Raw genomic sequence first — 15,243 nt, forward strand, 5'->3', positions numbered from 1 at the left:
GACTGCCTCAACTGCCACCCCTCTCGGCCCAGGTACATCCCGGAGAATTTTCCTCTCCTCTGCCGAGGAGGCACCAGGCCTCTTCCCACCCGGGGGGCCCCTCTGCGGCTGACAAGCCCTGTGCCCCTGAAGTCAGCCAGATGAGCCGGACACAGGCCAGCAGCATGGACTCCGCCTGGGAATGGGGCGGCAGGTGCTCCTGGACCCAGCGCACCTCGGACGCGGAGGGCTGCGGAGGACTGGACCCCCTCGGCCTCAGCGGTGATCTGGCCCGCGTCATCCAGGGCCAGGTTGGAGATGACCAGGCTGTGGCTGGCACCGCTCTGTGTGATGACAAACTTCTGGCTGGGCTGCAGCAGGGCGCCGTCCCGGAACCAAGTGACCAGCGCGTCGCCAGGGGACACCACGCACTGGAAGGTGGCCTCCCGGCCCTCCTCAGCCGCCACGGCACTCAGCCCGGACGTGAACTTGACCTGGCGGGGCACTGGGAACGGGGGTTTGGCTTGAGGGCCCTCAGCAGCCACTGAGGCCACACCTGGGGACACGGCAGGAGGCTGCCCCAGGCCCCGCCCCACAGGCCCCGCCCCCGCCAGGGCAACCACCCACAGGCCCCGCCCCCACAGGCCCCGCCCCATCAGGGCACACCACCCACGGCCCCGCCCCCACAGACCCGCCCCCCAGGCCCCGCCCCCCCAGGGCACACCACCCACGGCCCTGCCCTTACAGGCCCGGCCCCCGCCAGGGCAACCACCCACAGGCCCCGCCCCCACAGGCCCCGCCCCACCAGGGCACAGCACCCACGGCCCCGCCCCCACAGACCCGCCCCCCCAGGCCCCGCCCCCCCAGGGCACACCACCCACGGCCCCGCCCCCACAGGCCCGGCCCCGCCAGGCCCCGCCCCGCCAGGGCACGCCACCCACGGCCCCGCCCGGGCCCCGCCCCCGGCCCCGCCCCGCGCTCACCCCGCACGGTGACGCGCGCGCTGGTGCGGTCGTCGCGGCTCTCGCACGTGTACTCGCCCGCGTCCTCGGCGCGCAGGCCCGACACGGTGAGCGAGCGCCGCGCGCCCTCGGCCGCCATCCGGAAGCGCTTGCCCGCGCGCAGCTCGGCGTCCCCGCGGCGCCACACCACGGCGGCCGGCGCGGCGCTCAGCTCGCACGTCAGGGTCAGCGCGCCGCCCAGCTCGCCGCTCGCGGGCGCCAGCGGCCGGCAGAAGCGCGCGGGCACCTCTGCGGGGAGCGGGCGTCAGGCGGGCGGCGGGCGGGGAGGGGGGGCGGGGGGCGGCGGGGGCGGGGCGGGGGCGGGCGGGCCTCACCTTCCACCTGCACCGCGAAGTCGCGGCCCGCGGCGCCCGCGCGGCACGTGTACACCGCGCTGTCCCCCGGCCGCGCGCCGCGCACCGTCAGCGTGTGCGTGTCCCCCGCGCTGGCCGCCTCGAGCCGCCCGCCGCGGCGCAGCTCCACCCCGTCCTTCAGCCAGGTCACCGCGGCCGCGCCGGGGGCGGCCAGCGTGGCGGTCAGCACGATGTCCTCGTGCTCCCTGACCACCAGCGGCTCCCTGCGGCCGCCCCGCCCCGGGACGGCGGGCTCGGGCGCCGGCGCTGCGGAGGGCAGGGCGTGAGGCGGGACCCGCGCTGGCAGGCCCCGGGCCCCACGCTGCGCCGCGAGCGCCAGAAGGGGCAGCCCGGGCGGAGCCCTGAGGACTCGCCCGGCTACCCAGGACGGCGCCGGCCCACGCAGGGCACTGACCCGGGAACCCGCCCCGGGGGCCAGGCACGCACCGGCACTGCCCCAGGACCCTGCACGAGGCGCCAGCCCATGAGCAGGTGCGAAGGGGGGCAGGGCCGGGCCCCTCGGGTAGCTGAGCCTGGGGAGCGAGGGAGGGGAGCAGCGCAGACAGCCTGCTCTGCCCAGGAGTGTCCACTCTGTCCAGGCAGAGTGACCGTTTCCATCAGCTTCAAGCATCGGACAAGGGGACCAGGAGGCCTGAGGGGCAGGATCCTCAGGGGAAGTCTGCTCTGGAGTGACCGTGCTGGAGCCGGCACAGAGGACAGCCACATGCCCACCCAAGGGTCAGACCATGCCCTCAGACCATGAGAGCAGAGGTGGGCAGGGCACAGGGCTGGATGAAAGCCACAGGCAGCCTCACAAACACGGGGAGGGGACAGATGACAGGTAACCGCTGGCCACCACCAGCCAAGTGATCCAGCCCAATGACCAGGCCTGGAACCCACCTGGAACCTGCAGGCGGAAGGTCACCCGCTGGCCCCCGGCCTCGCAGCTGTACTCCCCGGCGTCCGCCGGCCCCGCCTGCCGCAGCACCAGCCTCCGCGCGCAGCCCTGGGCCTCCACGCGCAGCGCCGCGCTCCCGCTCAGCCTCTGGCCGTCCTTGAACCACACCACCTCCGTCTGCGCCTGGGCCACCTCGCAGCTCAGCGTGGCGCTGGCCCCCGCCTCGGCCCGCAACTCCTCGAATGCCAGCTGATCCTTGGAGAACACCAGCGGAGGCTCTGGAGGTGTGAGAGAGCACTGTCAAACACACCAACCACCCAGCAGGGACAGGGGCCAGGAATGGCTAGAGTTGGCCCCAAACAGGCCCAGGACTCAGTGCCCTCCTCCTCACACAGGATCCAGCCAAGAGGCAGAGCTCCCGCCTGCCCATGCCCAGGCCCACGGAATCCCCTTCCCAGCAACACGCACAGCCCAGTGCGATACCCTCACACCAAGCGTACGCCAAAGCCAGACCAGCACTCCTGTCTCCCCAGAACAACCCAGCACTCAGGATGGTGCAAAAACCAATCACTTCTTGGGGAAAAACCCACCCACACCCACCCTCAGGCCCCTCCACCTGGCGCTGACCTGGGACCTGCAGGCGAAAGGTCACCCGCTGGCCCCCGGCCTCGCAGCTGTACTCCCCGGCGTCCGCCGGCCCCGCCTGCCGCAGCACCAGCCTCCGCGCGCAGCCCTGGGCCTCCACGCGCAGCGCCGCGCTCCCGCTCAGCCTCTGGCCGTCCTTGAACCACACCACCTCCGTCTGCGCCTGGGCCACCTCGCAGCTCAGCGTGGCGCTGGCCCCCGCCTCGGCCCGCACCTCCTGGCGCGCCGGCTGCTCCTTGGCAAACACCAGCGGGGGCTCTGGGGGAGAATGGGGGGCAATCAAACTCACTGGCCGCCGGCGGGGGACCAGGGACCAGCAAGGCTGCAGAGTCGGCCCAGACAGGCCCAGAACCCTGGGTCCTCCTCCCCACACAGGAACCAGCCTGGCCCTTGAGCACCTCTGGGAGGCAGAGCTCCCACCTGCTCCTGCCCAGGCCCATGGAATCCCCTTTCCTGAGCAGCCACAGGCCAGGGAGATGCCCTCACACCAGGCACAGGGCCCAAGACCCAGGGACGGGGGACACCAGAACTGGACCAGCACCCCTGTCTCCCCAGAACAACGCAGGCTCAGGACAAGCGCAAAGACCACCCACTTCTTGGGGAAAACCCACCCACACCCACCCTCAGGCCCTCCACCCGGCGCTGACCTGGGACCTGCAGGCGGAAGGTCACCCGCTGGCCCCCGGCCTCGCAGCTGTACTCCCCGGCGTCCGCCGGCCCCGCCTGCCGCAGCACCAGCCTCCGCGCGCAGCCCTGGGCCTCCACGCGCAGCGCCGCGCTCCCGCTCAGCCTCTGGCCGTCCTTGAACCACACCACCTCCGTCTGCGCCTGGGCCACCTCGCAGCTCAGCGTGGCGATGGCCCCCGCCTCGGCCCGCACCTCCTGGCGCGCCGGCTGCTCCTTGGCAAACACCAGCGGGGGCTCTGGGGGAGAATGGGGGGCAATCAAACTCACTGGCCGCCGGCAGGGGACCAGGGACCAGCACGGCTGCAGAGTCGGCCCACACAGGCCCAGGACGCAGCATCCTCCCTCCCCACTCGGGACCCGGTCTGGCCCTTGGTGACCCCTGGGAGGCAGAGCTCCTGCCTGCTCTTGCCCAGGCCCATGGAAACCCCTTTCCTGAGCACTCACAGCCCAGGGAGATGCCCTCACACCAGGCACAGGACCCAAGGCCCAGGGAGGGGGGGGGATACCAGAGCTGGACCAGCACCCCTGTCTCCCCAGAACTATGCAGGCTCAGGACAAGCGCAAAGACCACCCACTTCTTGGGGAAAACCCACCCACACCCACCCTCAGGCCCCTCCACCCAGCGCTGACCTGGGACCTGCAGGCGGAAGGTCACCCGCTGGCCCCCAGCCTCGCAGCTGTACTCCCCGGCGTCCGCAGGCCCCGCCTGCCGCAGCACCAGCCTCCGCGCGCAGCCCTGGGCCTCCACGCGCACCGCCGCGCTCCCGCTCAGCCTCTGGCCGTCCTTGAACCACACCACCTCCGTCTGCGCCTGGGCCACCTCGCAGCTCAGTGTGGCGCTGGCCCCCGCCTCGGCCCGCACCTCTTGGCGCGCCAGCTGCTCCTTGGCAAACACCAGCGGGGGCTCTGGGGGAGAATGGGGGGCAATCACCCTCACTGGCCGCCGGTGGGGGACCAGGGGCCGGCACAGCTGCAGAGTCGCCCCAGACAGGCCCAGGACGCAGTTTCCTCCTCCCCACGTGGGACCCAGCCTGGCCCCTGCAGAGCTCCCGCCTGCTCTTGTCCCACCCAGGCCCATGGTCTCCCCTTCCCTGCGGCTCCCACTGCCCAGGGAGATCCCCCCACACCAGGGACAGGGCCCAGGGCCCAGGGAGGGGGATACCGGGCCGGACCCAGGAGCCAGACAAGAAACTTTGCCTGCCTGGACCCCAGGACACGGCACTGAGCCCCAGAGCAGACCCACATCCACTGGTCACCCCACCAGTGACCCCACCTTCCCATGGCCTAGGTCAGCTCAATCACGAGCACCACCCGGATAACACCAAGAGGTCACACCCCACGCCAGGTCACACCCCACACCCCAGAACAACCCAGGCTTAGGACGGTGCACAGACCTCCCACCTCTTGGGGAAAAACCCACCCACACCCACCCTCAGGCCCCTCCACCCGGCGCTGACCTGGGACCTGCAGGCGGAAGGTCACCCGCTGGCCCCCGGCCTCGCAGCTGTACTCCCCGGCGTCCGCCGGCCCCGCCTGCCGCAGCACCAGCCTCCGCGCGCAGCCCTGGGCCTCCACGCGCAGCGCCGCGCTCCCGCTCAGCCTCTGGCCGTCCTTGAACCACACCACCTCCGTCTGCGCCTGGGCCACCTCGCAGCTCAGCGTGGCGCTGGCCCCCGCCTCGGCCCGCACCTCCTGGCGCGCCGGCTGCTCCTTGGCAAACACCAGCGGGGGCTCTGGGGGAGAATGGGGGGCAATCAAACTCACTGGCCGCCGGCGGGGGACCAGGGACCAGCAAGGCTGCAGAGTCGGCCCAGACAGGCCCAGAACCCTGGGTCCTCCTCCCCACACAGGAACCAGCCTGGCCCTTGAGCACCTCTGGGAGGCAGAGCTCCCACCTGCTCCTGCCCAGGCCCATGGAATCCCCTTTCCTGAGCAGCCACAGGCCAGGGAGATGCCCTCACACCAGGCACAGGGCCCAAGACCCAGGGACGGGGGACACCAGAACTGGACCAGCACCCCTGTCTCCCCAGAACAACGCAGGCTCAGGACAAGCGCAAAGACCACCCACTTCTTGGGGAAAACCCACCCACACCCACCCTCAGGCCCTCCACCCGGCGCTGACCTGGGACCTGCAGGCGGAAGGTCACCCGCTGGCCCCCGGCCTCACAGCTGTACTCCCCGGCGTCCGCAGGCCCCGCCTGCCGCAGCACCAGCCTCCGCGCGCAGCCCTGGGCCTCCACGCGCAGCGCCGCGCTCCCGCTCAGCCTCTGGCCGTCCTTGAACCACACCACCTCCGTCTGCGCCTGGGCCACCTCGCAGCTCAGCGTGGCGCTGGCCCCCGCCTCGGCCCGCACCTCCTGGCGCGCCGGCTGCTCCTTGGCAAACACCAGCGGGGGCTCTGGGGGAGAATGGGGGGCAATCAAACTCACTGGCCGCCGGCAGGGGACCAGGGACCAGCACGGCTGCAGAGTCGGCCCACAGGCCCAGGACGCAGCATCCTCCCTCCCCACTCGGGACCCGGTCTGGCCCTTGGTGACCCCTGGGAGGCAGAGCTCCTGCCTGCTCTTGCCCAGGCCCATGGAAACCCCTTTCCTGAGCACTCACAGCCCAGGGAGATGCCCTCACACCAGGCACAGGACCCAAGGCCCAGGGAGGGGGGGGGATACCAGAGCTGGACCAGCACCCCTGTCTCCCCAGAACTATGCAGGCTCAGGACAAGCGCAAAGACCACCCACTTCTTGGGGAAAACCCACCCACACCCACCCTCAGGCCCCTCCACCCAGCGCTGACCTGGGACCTGCAGGCGGAAGGTCACCCGCTGGCCCCCAGCCTCGCAGCTGTACTCCCCGGCGTCCGCCGGCCCCGCCTGCCGCAGCACCAGCCTCCGCGCGCAGCCCTGGGCCTCCACGCGCACCGCCGCGCTCCCGCTCAGCCTCTGGCCGTCCTTGAACCACACCACCTCCGTCTGCGCCTGGGCCACCTCGCAGCTCAGCGTGGCGCTGGCCCCCGCCTCGGCCCGCACCTCCTGGCGTGCTGGCTGCTCCTTGGCGAACACCAGCGGGGGCTCTGGGGGAGAATGGGGGGCATCGTCACCCTCAGTGGCCATTGGCAAGGAACCAAGGACCGGCATGGCTGCAGAGTTGACCCAGGCAGGCCCAGGACGCCGCGCCCTCCTCCTCACACTACAGCCAGCCTGGCCCTTGGTGACCCCTGGGAGGCAGAGCTCCTGCCTGCTCCTGCCCAGACTCACGGACTCCCCTTCCCTGAACACCCACAGCCCAGAGAGATGCCCCCACACCAGGGACAGGACCCTGGGGAAACCCACCCACACGCACCCTCAGGCCCCTCCACCCAGCGCTGACCTGGGACCTGCAGGCAGAAGGTCACCCGCTGGCCCCCGGCCTCGCAGCTGTACTCCCCGGCGTCCGCCGGCCCCGCCTGCCGCAGCACCAGCCTCCGCGCGCAGCCCTGGGCTTCCACGCGCACCGCCGCGCTCCCGCTCAGCCTCTGGCCGTCCTTGAACCACACCACCTCCGTCTGCGCCTGGGCCACCTCGCAGCTCAGCGTGGCGCTGGCCCCCGCCTCAGCCCGCACCTCCTGGCGCGCCGGCTGCTCCTTGGCAAAGACCAGCGGGGGCTCTGGGGGAGAATGGGGGGCAATCACCCTCACTGGCCGCCGGTGGGGGACCAGGGGCCGGCACAGCTGCAGAGTCGCCCCAGACAGGCCCAGGACGCCGCGTCCTCCTCCTCACACTACAGCCAGCCTGGCCCTTGGTGACCCCTGGGAGGCAGAGCTCCTGCCTGCTCCTGCCCAGGCTCATGGACTCCCCTTCCCTGAACACCCACAGCCCAGAGAGATGCCCCCACACCAGGGACAGGGCCCTGGGGAAACCCACCCACACGCACCCTCAGGCCCCTCCACCAAACCCACACACACCCACCCTCAGGCCCCTCCACCTGGCGCTGACCTGGGACCTGCAGGCGGAAGGTCACCCGCTGGCCCCCAGCCTCGCAGCTGTACTCCCCGGCATCCGCCGGCCCCGCCTGCCGCAGCACCAGCCTCCGCGCGCAGCCCTGGGCCTCCACGCGCAGCGCCGCGCTCCCGCTCAGCCTCTGGCCGTCCTTGAACCACACCACCTCCGTCTGCGCCTGGGCCACCTCGCAGCTCAGCGTGGCGCTGGCCCCCGCCTCAGCCCGCAACTCCTGGCGCGCCGGCTGCTCCTTGGCGAACACCAGCGGGGGCTCTGGGGGAGAATGGGGGGTACCGTTGGCTTCACTGGCCCCCGGGAGAGACCGGCTCGGCTGCAGAGTCGGCCCAGACAGGCCCAGGACGCAGCATCCTCCCTCGGCCTGGTCCCAGTGGACCCCAAGAGGTCACCAGTTCCCGGATGCACACCGGATGGAGGGCACCGATGCACATGTCAGGAGATGGACACTTGCCTGGGTTCTGACCAGACTGACAGCACCTGCACCGGCCCAGCAGTGCGGCCTCCCAGCCTCCCGCCCCCAGGCCTTCCCCACGGTGGCCCCGATGCCCTGAGCAGAGCTCGGCTGGCCCGTCTCACTGTGGCCGGCGCGTGGCCGGCGTCATCCAGGGCCGGCGGCAGAGTCCTGATTGTCGGCCATGGTGTCGGCGGCTCTGCTGGCCACTGGGCCGCCCGTGTAGTGCCCCGTCTGTCCTCGCCAGGCGCCTCCCGCACTCACAGGCTGAGGTAGTCAGGGCTGGCTGCACATCCCGCTCACCGGCACGGGCCATCACATCGCCCCGTCACCCAGACAAGTGCCCCCTGCAAGGGCGGGAGCCCCTCCTGCCTCCTGCGGGCCCTGCGCCCCCCCAGCAGCCCAGGGCCTCCCCAAGACTGGCGACGCGGAGCCCCAGGAAACACCTCTGCCCCATGGCCCCAGCGTCCCTCCCCGCTGAGGCCGCTCGCTGCTCCCCAGGTATCTGTCCTCGCTCCCTAAGCCTGCAGGAATCCTGCCCCTGGGCCCTTGCACGCCACTGCTGAGCCTGGGAAACAGGCGCGCCCGGGGCTGGGGTCAGCCGCCTCTCACCGGGCGGTGGTGGGCTGCGGCCTCGGGCGGGCAGGCCCCAACCCTCGTCTCCTCCTGGGTTTGCAGAAACCATCACCCTCTTATCTGTGAGTTCCACTCTGGGTTTGCCTCATTCCCTTTTGCCGTGTTCTCCTCCGCCGGGCCGGGAAGTATGGGGGTCCCGCCAGCGCCAGGCCCCCCCCCAGCAGCCCTGGGCCACGCTCGTGTGAGCAGGGCGAGAGCGTGGGATTTCCACCACGCAGGGATGCCGAACTATCATTTTTTTTCATGTTTTGATGTTCAATTTTCCCAGAAGTTTCCCCCACGTTTCCTGAGCTAATCGCCAGCTTCTCCTCGGGGCTCGGGCGCCATGGGGCACCGGGTCTCGGCAGTTCTGGTGTCGACCCGACGCCTGGCCTGGACCCGGGCTCCGCGGCCGCCGGCCTCCCACTGCGTCTCTCGCCCTGACAAGGCCACCCGGGGGAGTCTCCGGCGCCGCCCTCAGGCGGGTGCGGGCGAGCACGGCCTCCCCAGGGCCGGGCGCGTCTCTCTCCAGGGAGCCCTCAGCGCGGAGGGGCGCCCCCGGGGCTGCCAGGACGCGGCTCAGGCCCTCGCCCAGGCTGTCTCCCGCTGAAGCCACAGGTTCTGCGTCCTTGAAGGCCGGGGCCAACGCGACTTTCCCATCTTTGCGCTGTCGCTTCTCATACAGTCTCCAGGATGAGCCGAATTGGCACAATTCCAAGTTTTTTACCAAAAGGTCATTTTCCATATTCTTCTTAGAGCGCATTTCACGGGCGCAGCGAGGACGCCGAACCGGGCACTCGTACCCCCACCCGCGCCCAGCCCCAGGCCCTCTCCCCTGCCCTTCCCCCGCCCCTGCCCTCCCCCCGCCCCTCCCCTCCCCCTGCCCCTCCCCCTCCCAGCAAGGCCTGCCCAGCCCTCTCCACGCCGCGCTCAGCTCCATGACGACACCTGGTGGCCACACGTGGGACTGCAGCCCATGCCTGCCCGCCGAGACCAGCCTGACCCACCGGCTTAGGATGGCAAGACAGGCCCTGCGGCCGCTGGCCCGCCCGCCCACACACACCCCCACCCCGAGTCCCGGGGTGCCAGCCGAGCACGTCCACTCCCAGCTCCCAACCCAGGCCCAATGCCCTGTGGCCAGGAACGCACATGGACCAGGCTGGTCCACACAGGCTGCGGACACCGCGGCAAAGTGGGAACGACATGTTCAACAGACGCCGTGGAACAAGGATCTGCTTGGAAGGACGGCGTGTCCCAGGCTCCGCGCGACGAGCCTGTCCCCCCACAGACGGCGGGCGGGGGGCCGGCACAGGCTCACAGGGTCTCCGCCTCGGAGGGCAGCTTTCCCGCGACCCAACCTGAGACCCAGGTCAGCCGCTGGGCTAACCCTCCTGACCCGCTAGGGCCAGCACCCCGTGACAGCCACGTGCGGCCGGCACGCAGGCGGCGCCAGGACGGCTGACAGGAAGGAAACATGTGGACATCTGTCTGGTCTCCAGACCACATGGTCAATGGACCGGACATCCCTGACACAGAAGCAAGGAGGGAGTGGCTACGGGAGCTACTCACTCAGCCGAGGACACGGGGTAAGGTGGCCGACAGACACTCCCTGACACACACCTCATCAGATCTAATCGCCTCCCAATGGCCACTGTGCCCAAAGACTGACCTGCAACCAGCAGGCGGAAGGTGACCCGCTGGCCCCCGGCCTCGCAGCTGTACTCCCCGGCGTCCGCCGGCCCCGCCTGCCGCAGCACCAGCCTCCGCGCGCAGCCCTGGGCCTCCACGCGCACCGCCGCGCTCCCGCTCAGCCTCTGGCCGTCCTTGAACCACACCACCTCCGTCTGCGCCTGGGCCACCTCGCAGCTCAGCGTGGCGCTGGCCCCCGCCTCGGCCCGCACCTCCTGGCGCGCCGGCTGCTCCTTGGCAAACACCAGCGGGGGCTCTGGGGGAGAATGGGGGGCAATCAAACTCACTGGCCGCCGGCAGGGGACCAGGGACCAGCACGGCTGCAGAGTCGGCCCACAGGCCCAGGACGCAGCATCCTCCCTCCCCACTCGGGACCCGGTCTGGCCCTTGGTGACCCCTGGGAGGCAGAGCTCCTGCCTGCTCTTGCCCAGGCCCATGGAAACCCCTTTCCTGAGCACTCACAGCCCAGGGAGATGCCCTCACACCAGGCACAGGACCCAAGGCCCAGGGAGGGGGGGGGATACCAGAGCTGGACCAGCACCCCTGTCTCCCCAGAACTATGCAGGCTCAGGACAAGCGCAAAGACCACCCACTTCTTGGGGAAAACCCACCCACACCCACCCTCAGGCCCCTCCACCCAGCGCTGACCTGGGACCTGCAGGCGGAAGGTCACCCGCTGGCCCCCAGCCTCGCAGCTGTACTCCCCGGCGTCCGCCGGCCCCGCCTGCCGCAGCACCAGCCTCCGCGCGCAGCCCTGGGCCTCCACGCGCACCGCCGCGCTCCCGCTCAGCCTCTGGCCGTCCTTGAACCACACCACCTCCGTCTGCGCCTGGGCCACCTCGCAGCTCAGCGTGGCGCTGGCCCCCGCCTCGGCCCGCACCTCCTGGCGTGCTGGCTGCTCCTTGGCGAACACCAGCGGGGGCTCTGGGGGAGAATGGGGGGCATCGTCACCCTCAGTGGCCATTGGCAAGGAACCAAGGACCGGCATGGCTGCAGAGTTGACCCAGGCAGGCCCAGGACGCCGCGCCCTCCTCCTCACACTACAGCCAGCCTGGCCCTTGGTGACCCCTGGGAGGCAGAGCTCCTGCCTGCTCCTGCCCAGACTCACGGACTCCCCTTCCCTGAACACCCACAGCCCAGAGAGATGCCCCCACACCAGGGACAGGACCCTGGGGAAACCCACCCACACGCACCCTCAGGCCCCTCCACCCAGCGCTGACCTGGGACCTGCAGGCAGAAGGTCACCCGCTGGCCCCCGGCCTCGCAGCTGTACTCCCCGGCGTCCGCCGGCCCCGCCTGCCGCAGCACCAGCCTCCGCGCGCAGCCCTGGGCTTCCACGCGCACCGCCGCGCTCCCGCTCAGCCTCTGGCCGTCCTTGAACCACACCACCTCCGTCTGCGCCTGGGCCACCTCGCAGCTCAGCGTGGCGCTGGCCCCCGCCTCAGCCCGCACCTCCTGGCGCGCCGGCTGCTCCTTGGCAAAGACCAGCGGGGGCTCTGGGGGAGAATGGGGGGCAATCACCCTCACTGGCCGCCGGTGGGGGACCAGGGGCCGGCACAGCTGCAGAGTCGCCCCAGACAGGCCCAGGACGCCGCGTCCTCCTCCTCACACTACAGCCAGCCTGGCCCTTGGTGACCCCTGGGAGGCAGAGCTCCTGCCTGCTCCTGCCCAGGCTCATGGACTCCCCTTCCCTGAACACCCACAGCCCAGAGAGATGCCCCCACACCAGGGACAGGGCCCTGGGGAAACCCACCCACACGCACCCTCAGGCCCCTCCACCAAACCCACACACACCCACCCTCAGGCCCCTCCACCTGGCGCTGACCTGGGACCTGCAGGCGGAAGGTCACCCGCTGGCCCCCAGCCTCGCAGCTGTACTCCCCGGCATCCGCCGGCCCCGCCTGCCGCAGCACCAGCCTCCGCGCGCAGCCCTGGGCCTCCACGCGCAGCGCCGCGCTCCCGCTCAGCCTCTGGCCGTCCTTGAACCACACCACCTCCGTCTGCGCCTGGGCCACCTCGCAGCTCAGCGTGGCGCTGGCCCCCGCCTCAGCCCGCAACTCCTGGCGCGCCGGCTGCTCCTTGGCGAACACCAGCGGGGGCTCTGGGGGAGAATGGGGGGTACCGTTGGCTTCACTGGCCCCCGGGAGAGACCGGCTCGGCTGCAGAGTCGGCCCAGACAGGCCCAGGACGCAGCATCCTCCCTCGGCCTGGTCCCAGTGGACCCCAAGAGGTCACCAGTTCCCGGATGCACACCGGATGGAGGGCACCGATGCACATGTCAGGAGATGGACACTTGCCTGGGTTCTGACCAGACTGACAGCACCTGCACCGGCCCAGCAGTGCGGCCTCCCAGCCTCCCGCCCCCAGGCCTTCCCCACGGTGGCCCCGATGCCCTGAGCAGAGCTCGGCTGGCCCGTCTCACTGTGGCCGGCGCGTGGCCGGCGTCATCCAGGGCCGGCGGCAGAGTCCTGATTGTCGGCCATGGTGTCGGCGGCTCTGCTGGCCACTGGGCCGCCCGTGTAGTGCCCCGTCTGTCCTCGCCAGGCGCCTCCCGCACTCACAGGCTGAGGTAGTCAGGGCTGGCTGCACATCCCGCTCACCGGCACGGGCCATCACATCGCCCCGTCACCCAGACAAGTGCCCCCTGCAAGGGCGGGAGCCCCTCCTGCCTCCTGCGGGCCCTGCGCCCCCCCAGCAGCCCAGGGCCTCCCCAAGACTGGCGACGCGGAGCCCCAGGAAACACCTCTGCCCCATGGCCCCAGCGTCCCTCCCCGCTGAGGCCGCTCGCTGCTCCCCAGGTATCTGTCCTCGCTCCCTAAGCCTGCAGGAATCCTGCCCCTGGGCCCTTGCACGCCACTGCTGAGCCTGGGAAACAGGCGCGCCCGGGGCTGGGGTCAGCCGCCTCTCACCGGGCGGTGGTGGGCTGCGGCCTCGGGCGGGCAGGCCCCAACCCTCGTCTCCTCCTGGGTTTGCAGAAACCATCACCCTCTTATCTGTGAGTTCCACTCTGGGTTTGCCTCATTCCCTTTTGCCGTGTTCTCCTCCGCCGGGCCGGGAAGTATGGGGGTCCCGCCAGCGCCAGGCCCCCCCCCAGCAGCCCTGGGCCACGCTCGTGTGAGCAGGGCGAGAGCGTGGGATTTCCACCACGCAGGGATGCCGAACTATCATTTTTTTTCATGTTTTGATGTTCAATTTTCCCAGAAGTTTCCCCCACGTTTCCTGAGCTAATCGCCAGCTTCTCCTCGGGGCTCGGGCGCCATGGGGCACCGGGTCTCGGCAGTTCTGGTGTCGACCCGACGCCTGGCCTGGACCCGGGCTCCGCGGCCGCCGGCCTCCCACTGCGTCTCTCGCCCTGACAAGGCCACCCGGGGGAGTCTCCGGCGCCGCCCTCAGGCGGGTGCGGGCGAGCACGGCCTCCCCAGGGCCGGGCGCGTCTCTCTCCAGGGAGCCCTCAGCGCGGAGGGGCGCCCCCGGGGCTGCCAGGACGCGGCTCAGGCCCTCGCCCAGGCTGTCTCCCGCTGAAGCCACAGGTTCTGCGTCCTTGAAGGCCGGGGCCAACGCGACTTTCCCATCTTTGCGCTGTCGCTTCTCATACAGTCTCCAGGATGAGCCGAATTGGCACAATTCCAAGTTTTTTACCAAAAGGTCATTTTCCATATTCTTCTTAGAGCGCATTTCACGGGCGCAGCGAGGACGCCGAACCGGGCACTCGTACCCCCACCCGCGCCCAGCCCCAGGCCCTCTCCCCTGCCCTTCCCCCGCCCCTGCCCTCCCCCTGCCCCTGCCCTCCCCCTGCCCCTCCCCCTCCCAGCAAGGCCTGCCCAGCCCTCTCCACGCCGCGCTCAGCTCCATGACGACACCTGGTGGCCACACGTGGGACTGCAGCCCATGCCTGCCCGCCGAGACCAGCCTGACCCACCGGCTTAGGATGGCAAGACAGGCCCTGCGGCCGCTGGCCCGCCCGCCCACACACACCCCCACCCCGAGTCCCGGGGTGCCAGCCGAGCACGTCCACTCCCAGCTCCCAACCCAGGCCCAATGCCCTGTGGCCAGGAACGCACATGGACCAGGCTGGTCCACACAGGCTGCGGACACCGCGGCAAAGTGGGAACGACATGTTCAACAGACGCCGTGGAACAAGGATCTGCTTGGAAGGACGGCGTGTCCCAGGCTCCGCGCGACGAGCCTGTCCCCCCACAGACGGCGGGCGGGGGGCCGGCACAGGCTCACAGGGTCTCCGCCTCGGAGGGCAGCTTTCCCGCGACCCAACCTGAGACCCAGGTCAGCCGCTGGGCTAACCCTCCTGACCCGCTAGGGCCAGCACCCCGTGACAGCCACGTGCGGCCGGCACGCAGGCGGCGCCAGGACGGCTGACAGGAAGGAAACATGTGGACATCTGTCTGGTCTCCAGACCACATGGTCAATGGACCGGACATCCCTGACACAGAAGCAAGGAGGGAGTGGCTACGGGAGCTACTCACTCAGCCGAGGACACGGGGTAAGGTGGCCGACAGACACTCCCTGACACACACCTCATCAGATCTAATCGCCTCCCAATGGCCACTGTGCCCAAAGACTGACCTGCAACCAGCAGGCGGAAGGTGACCCGCTGGCCCCCGGCCTCGCAGCTGTACTCCCCGGCGTCCGCAGGCCCCGCCTGCCGCAGCACCAGCCTCCGCGCGCAGCCCTGGGCCTCCACGCGCAGCGCCGCGCTCCCGCTCAGCCTCTGGCCGTCCTTGAACCACACCACCTCCGTCTGCGCCTGGGCCACCTCGCAGCTCAGCGTGGCGCTGGCCCCCGCCTCGGCCCGCACCTCCTGGCGCGCCGGCTGCTCCTTGGCAAACACCAGCGGGGGCTCTGGGGGAGAATGGGGGGCAATCACCCTCACTGGCCGCCGGTGGGGGACCAGGGGCCGGCACAGCTGCAGAGTCGCCCCA

The 15,243-nt window shown here is 70.8% G+C and overlaps 1 protein-coding gene across 1 annotated transcript in view; it reads right to left on the reverse strand.

The window, feature by feature from the left end:
- The window catches only part of OBSCN (obscurin, cytoskeletal calmodulin and titin-interacting RhoGEF), a gene marked incomplete at both ends in the record, with an annotated part of 66,124 nt that overhangs the window by 44,231 nt on the left and 6,650 nt on the right, over positions 1 to 15,243 (reverse strand). The window contains 17 exons of the mRNA XM_084242555.1: positions 215 to 484; positions 963 to 1,229; positions 1,316 to 1,600; positions 2,234 to 2,509; positions 2,859 to 3,134; positions 3,524 to 3,799; positions 4,194 to 4,469; positions 5,021 to 5,296; positions 5,686 to 5,961; positions 6,354 to 6,629; positions 6,926 to 7,201; positions 7,531 to 7,806; positions 10,287 to 10,562; positions 10,955 to 11,230; positions 11,527 to 11,802; positions 12,132 to 12,407; positions 14,888 to 15,163. Coding sequence (XP_084098681.1) covers positions 215 to 484; positions 963 to 1,229; positions 1,316 to 1,600; positions 2,234 to 2,509; positions 2,859 to 3,134; positions 3,524 to 3,799; positions 4,194 to 4,469; positions 5,021 to 5,296; positions 5,686 to 5,961; positions 6,354 to 6,629; positions 6,926 to 7,201; positions 7,531 to 7,806; positions 10,287 to 10,562; positions 10,955 to 11,230; positions 11,527 to 11,802; positions 12,132 to 12,407; positions 14,888 to 15,163 — 4,686 coding nt within the window. The remainder of the gene's footprint in view (positions 1 to 214; positions 485 to 962; positions 1,230 to 1,315; positions 1,601 to 2,233; positions 2,510 to 2,858; positions 3,135 to 3,523; positions 3,800 to 4,193; positions 4,470 to 5,020; positions 5,297 to 5,685; positions 5,962 to 6,353; positions 6,630 to 6,925; positions 7,202 to 7,530; positions 7,807 to 10,286; positions 10,563 to 10,954; positions 11,231 to 11,526; positions 11,803 to 12,131; positions 12,408 to 14,887; positions 15,164 to 15,243) is intronic.

The sequence above is a fragment of the Talpa europaea genome (genome assembly GCF_964194135.1).
Source record: "Talpa europaea genome assembly, chromosome: 9".
Classification (NCBI taxonomy): Eukaryota; Metazoa; Chordata; class Mammalia; order Eulipotyphla; family Talpidae; genus Talpa; species Talpa europaea.